Source organism: Triticum aestivum, chromosome 3A (genome assembly GCF_018294505.1).
Source record: "Triticum aestivum cultivar Chinese Spring chromosome 3A, IWGSC CS RefSeq v2.1, whole genome shotgun sequence".
Lineage (NCBI taxonomy): Eukaryota > Viridiplantae > Streptophyta > Magnoliopsida > Poales > Poaceae > Triticum > Triticum aestivum.
In genome coordinates this window covers 482,740,112-482,746,027 of record NC_057800.1, presented here as the reverse complement: position 1 = coordinate 482,746,027, position 5,916 = coordinate 482,740,112, and the positions used below count along the sequence as shown (strand labels likewise).

The 5,916-nt window shown below is 48.5% G+C and overlaps 1 protein-coding gene across 1 annotated transcript; it reads right to left on the bottom strand.

The window, feature by feature from the left end:
* Nucleotides 1-2,917: 2,917 nt before the first annotated feature.
* Nucleotides 2,918-5,447, bottom strand: LOC123061750 (protein IQ-DOMAIN 6). The gene is made up of 4 exons (XM_044484999.1): nucleotides 4,977-5,447; nucleotides 4,660-4,887; nucleotides 3,947-4,060; nucleotides 2,918-3,828 (listed from the first exon to the last, which is right to left on the bottom strand). The coding sequence occupies exons 1-4, from the start codon at nucleotides 5,274-5,276 to the stop codon at nucleotides 3,175-3,177; spliced, it is 1,296 nt and encodes a 431-aa protein (XP_044340934.1). The 5' UTR covers nucleotides 5,277-5,447; the 3' UTR covers nucleotides 2,918-3,174.
* Between the last annotated feature and the right edge of the window lie 469 nt (nucleotides 5,448-5,916).

The following is a 5,916-nucleotide window of genomic DNA, read 5'->3' as shown; positions in this document are numbered from 1 at the left end:
CAACATCGTCTAATGTGGTTTGGGCATATTCAGCACAGGCCTCCAGAAGCCCAAGTGCATAGCGCACGGCTAAAGCGTATCAAGAGAGGTCGGGATAGACCGAACTTGACATAGGAGGAGTCCGTAAAGAGATCTAAAGGATTGGAGTACCATCAAAGAACTAGCCATGGACATGGGTGTGTGGAAGCTTGCTATCCATGTGCCAGAACCATGAGTTGGTCGCGAGATTTTATAAGTTTCACCTTTAGCCTACCTCCACTTGTTTAGGACTAAGACTAGTCACAATGAAAGTAACTTAACTAGTAACATCACACATTTCAATATAAGATTGCTTATGTGGCAGCTAATTAATGAGGAGAGAGGGGTTTGTGGCAACTTAGCTAGTTACTGTAACATCACACATTTCAAGGCATAACGAGTCTATAGCATAATAAATGAACTTTTTCATAATACCATTCATATGTTACTATCCACTATGGAGGTAGTAACATAGACTAGTAACATCGGCAAGTTACTACTCTATGTTACTCGCCACTGTGAGCAGTCTAAAGGCTTTGTTGTTATTGTTGTTGCTATTGCAAAAGTACTCAATTAATGTGCTCATTTCTTGAATTTTTTTTGTTTACCAATGCATGCATGGGTAGCCAACGAATGACCAAAAACATTTGCGTGCATTGATGAGTTTTCTCTTAATCATTGTATGAAACGAGTTAATACATCTTGAAATCTAAACATATGATGGGAAGCAATAAAAATAAGACTTATAAAACGTAAAAACAAACATTTTGAGATAACCCCTATAAATCAAAAAGGAAGTAGTACATACGTATGTAGACAAATCTAACACAAATAATTTGGAACTGAGGTAGTATTTGATGAGACCTTTTACGGTACATCAGCTCAATGTAGACCGTTCATTTCTATCGTTTGACGGTCCAGATGTTACAATACTACTCTAGATTTTCGGTAGTATATTAACTAAACAAGGGTGTTTTGGGTAATTTACATTTATCCATCTCGCAGGCACCTTCCCCTCAAAAACAAGTGGAGGGCAGACCTGAAATATCACGTAGTAATTCTCCATCCGCAGTTGTTCATTTGCCGTCGCCATTGCCAGCCGGCACCATCATCGCTCGTTGCCCCCGTCGAGTCCGCCACGTGCCAGCGTCCCCGTACTGGCCTAGCTAGCTATCGGCGGCGGCGAGATCGCCATGCCTTTCGTGTTACCCTCGAGCCTACAGAATTTGGAGTGGGTCGCCGACGGAGACGACGAAGGCGAGGGCGTCGCCCCGGCCACATGCCCCCGTCCTGGTCCGTGGCTAGATTACCGGGTCTATGGTGTTCCCATCGAACCTCTGGAATCTGGAGCAGAGTCGCTGACATGGAGACGACGCCGTCGCTCCGGCCGCATGACCCCGGCCTTGTCCAGTCGGTCCCATAAATGAACTTGCAGATACTAGAATACGAGGCCATATCATGGCAAGTACTCCACCAGCTAGCTAATTAGGTGGCTACATGCTACAATTGCTAGCTAGTTCGTGCCGCCGTCAGCAGCATGCAGGCAAGGTAGGCTGCAATTTTTGGCAGCGTTGAGTACTTGAGTCGACGGTGCGCTGGGAGGAGTGCAGGCGGTGTCGGGATGGCAGAGCTCCTGTGAGCTCCAGCCTGTAGGCAAGCTTTGGGATGGCCAAGAACATGGGGCGGGACCTGGCCGTCATTGGGGACGGAGGGCTGCAGGGGCGTCTATCGTCTGCGATTTGTCTAATAATTAATTAGAGGAAACATAATTTTACTAATATGTCCTTAAGCCAAAATCTGACCGCCTCATACTAACCATTGGATTAACTTAATACTACCTGGTATGTTGAGTAGTATAATGTACCGTAAAAAGTCCCTATTTGATACCATGGGGAATTTAGGTTGAAAGAGGCGAGCAAGGATGAGGTCTATGTGCAATATCCCAATGGCCAACCATGCGGAGTTTAGGTTGATGGAGGCCTTTGGAGAGTTGGAAGAGACGGACAAGGATGAGGTCGCGGAGAAAAAGATGAAAGTTTATAAGCCGCTTTTCTCGCAAACGGTCGTGGTGATCCGTGCTTTGTGGTCATCGACGGAAAGGAGATGGACTTGGCTAAGATGAGTTCATCCGATGTCCTGGGTTCCGCTTTACTTGATAATGCTAGTTCACGATTCTTGCATGGAGAGGTGGTGGCGAGTCTCATAGAGGATGGAATTTTTTCAAACAGTCGTCTTGGTTGCACACGAGTTGTGTCTCGCAGTTTTAGGCCTCGGTGCTCTTGTGTACAAAGTTTCTTGATGTTAGTGTGTGTGTGTTTGTCTAAACCCTATCCCGAAAACTATTAAAAAAACTAGAGTTTTCTTGTCTTCAATTTTGTACTTTCGTTTTCGGCCGGTTATACTCAATTAACTAAGCAGTTCCTCGAAATCTATATGAGTACTCTGTAATACACAAACTTCATAAGACTGCAAATCACCTCTCCCGATTTCCTCCTGTATTACAGCACGCCACAAAACTGGCTGCCTTTTGGGGTTCTAAAGCACATACTACTACTAATTCAACATTCATGGCTCTCTTTTGAAGGTCAATTGTTTTTTATAAAGCCACCAAAATAAACAAGGTTGAAACTCAATATTTGTTGTTCACATTTGCATGCTAGCAAATTTCAAAATAAAATAAATAGAGTTACAATCAAGAATTGGTAGCAAGTACGTCGGGCCTAGTATTGAGATTTGGTTCAGACAAATCTCAGTGGTTATGAAGTCAATGTATACAATTCAAAATTGCTGCAGTTTGCAGTAAGGAGATATACACTCCACATCTTGTGAGTAGAGCAAAGCAAGGAGTAGATGATTAGTCTCCAAATAAATATACACTCAGATTACTTCTGTTGTTCAGTACTCAATTACCATCAATTCATTTCTGGCAATTCAGCCGAACTAGCAATAACCACTAACCATCCAGCCTAACTGCAGTTAAACCCCGGAGATTTTGTAATGCAACAGACAGAACAGGTTCGACCGTTGGCTGGTTTCACATTTGTACACCATAAATATGGATATCAGAATAAGCAATGAGGCATTGAACTGACAAAATACTTACATGTTAGCACTAGACCGCTAATACGGGAACAAATAATAAGTAGGGTTCACGTCCTAAAAGAAGGAATTAGATTGATCATCGTTCTCCTTGTCCATGCTTCTTCTAGTGCCTCGACCCTTCAGAGTTAAACCGTTCAACCTCTTTGAGGTAACAGAAACCTCGGAGCCAGCGGTGCTTTGAACATCTATTGAAGAGAATGCCCCCCTGCTGTAATTGTGTGTGTCAGCAGAGCCTTGTCTTTGAAGTGGTGGCTTGTGAGTGCTAGAAGAACCACTCAGCCTTGCCTTGGCTGATTTGGTCAAGCCCATATAGCTCGGTGCACCACCCTGGCCACAATCAGATCTCCTTTCTGATGTCGCGAAATGGTTGCCAGTCATCTGAGTGACTGAAGATGTTGACGGAGCACTCTCGTCGCATACCGCGATTACGGAAGGAGGCTTTGCTGACACCCTAGTTGTGACATTGTTTCTTCTGATCTTGACTGAGCTTGCTTCAGAAAGTTTTGAGCTGACTTCGTTCATCTCGTCGATACTCTCTGAACAACGTGAGTTGGTCTGTTCGCTATGTGATTGCTCCATAAGGCGACTCTCCCAAGGTTTTGTTGTCATCCACCCGTCCAAATAGCTCCACTGATTGCTCCTGTTAGTCCCATGATTCTTAAGAGAAACAGCAGGAGAGCTAGGTCTTCCATTGTGGTTTGGGTTCCGCTGCAAAAAGAAACACGACATCATGTCAAACAGGATGAAGAATTTTTTTTTTCTAAAAAAAATGTCAAACAGGATGAAGAACTTGTTTATGTGCCCAGAATATTTGAGCAGGATGTACCTGGTGAGAAAGAGCATACGCAATTGCCCTTTCTCTCTTGATTGCGCCCTCACGTCTCATGTGTATCTTTGATCTGACATCATCAACAGTTCCTTGGCTATCACACCATCCTGTCTGCAATGTGAACAATGCCAGCCAAACATGGAAACATCAGCAGGATCATCCAATACTCTCTTATCATTTGCAGCAGCATCATATGACTATTAAGAATAGGATTGTGGAGGACTATATGCTAATTGTGCTAGTAGGTAATACACTGAAACAACACAAGTCGGCAAGCCTGACATGGCAAGAACAACTTTCAAAGATGCATTATTGGTAGCATCTCCCAAGGAAGGCACACCAAACAATGCCACTGCCCAGTGCGCACTATAATGACTCACTCGGACGATCATGGTCAACAGAAAACATTATCTCAAATCATTGCTTAAAATAAAGGGAGATAAATGTCCATATGGTCATATCAATCTTTCATCATGAAGAGGGCAATCCTACCGCAACCGCAGCAAGTCTCTGTCTAGTGAAAGTAACACATCACATTCGTTTCAGAAGAACAGAAAGTAGCACATCACATCAACTGATTAAGTATACAATACCTAATTTTACTTTCTGACAGTATGGTATCTATTTGCACAAGCAGACCAAGCACAGTGCATATATAAATATCATACTACGGAGTACAACATAATTAATCCTTGAACCAAAGTATATACCTCTGCTTCCTTGACGGGATCCGCGTGGCTGCTGTGGTCGTCGAGCGTATCCTGCGAGTCTCGGCCGTCAGCCGACAGCCGCGTGCGCCGGTCCCTCGCACGCGCCTGCACCCTGACGAGCGCCTGCATGCACTTGACCGTGACGGCCAGCTGCTTGCGCACGCGGCGGCCGCGCACCAGCGCCTGCAGCCGCACGATGCCCCGCAGCGCCCTCAGCGCCCTCCTGGCCTGCACGAGCACCCAAGGGAAACGCGACGCTGAAGAAGCTGAAACTTTGCCGCCGGAATCGGATCGAGGGCGCGACGCGAGCGACCTACCAGGAAGCCGCGGAAGGCGGTCTGGATGCGGACGGCCGCCCACTCCTGCCTGATGACGCGGAAGTCCCTGGGCGGCGCGCGCACCACGGCCGCGACGACGGAGCTGAGCGCGTCGGCGGCGGCGGAGGACGTCTCGGAGACCTCCGAGGCGGCCGCCGACGCGGCGCCCCTCTGCCCGCCCGACGAGCTCCGCCAGAGGCGGCTCCACTTCCGGCCCTTCCCCCCGGCGTGCCTCTCCTTCTCCGCCGCCGCCGTCTTGAGCCCGACCAGCGTCTTGATCCACTTCCCCGACGCGCCCATCGATCGATCCACGCTCCGCAGAGGCAATGGTCTCTCGCGTTATCTCTGGAAGTGAGAAGAGCGGGCGCTAGTCCGTGAATGGGGAACGGCCAAACGGGAGGATTTGACTTGTTGGGCGACGTGCGCTTAATTCGGAAACGGTTTACGAGGCTGTGCAGCGCGGGGCAGGGAGAGCCGTTCGGGGCGGTTCAAATTTTGAAATGGGGGATGAGCCCGGAGCCGGGAAAGCGGGCCGGGGTGAAACGGGGCCCGCGATGTCGGGCCCACTCGTGGCCGTCTCGGACGCTGGCGCGTGGTCCCTCGCTGCGGAGCGACAAAGAGGCGCGGCATTCGCGGCGGACGCCGTCACGCGGACGCTTTCTGCAGCGGCCGTGTCTGGGGCTTCGCGAAAGAAGGAAGGCTCGGGCGAGGGACGACGGGCCGGGGACGCTGCCGTGTGGGCCAGAGCGTCAGCCTTGGCCGGAGGTGCGTGTCGGGACCCGGACCGTTGGAGGAACGCCCGGGCTTGTGAGTTTGAACTCGTGGCTGCTTTCGCCTTCGCGATGACGAGGCGCGGCCCGCGTACGGAACTCGAAATCGTGTGTAGAAGCTTCAGAAAGAAAATGAATCGTGTCTTGAAATTTTATTTTGGTATAAACTT

Excerpts from the sequence above, each read along its gene's own strand:
- LOC123061750 (XM_044484999.1), bottom strand. The coding sequence starts at position 5,276 with ATGGGCGCGTCGGGGAAGTGGATCAAGACGCTGGTCGGGCTCAAGACG. Across the intron at positions 4,888-4,976 it reads CCGCCTTCCGCGGCTTCCTG|GCCAGGAGGGCGCTGAGGGC; the intron begins GTAGGTCGCTCG and ends GTGCTCGTGCAG. Across the intron at positions 4,061-4,659 it reads ATCCCGTCAAGGAAGCAGAG|ACAGGATGGTGTGATAGCCA; the intron begins GTATATACTTTG and ends TTCACATTGCAG.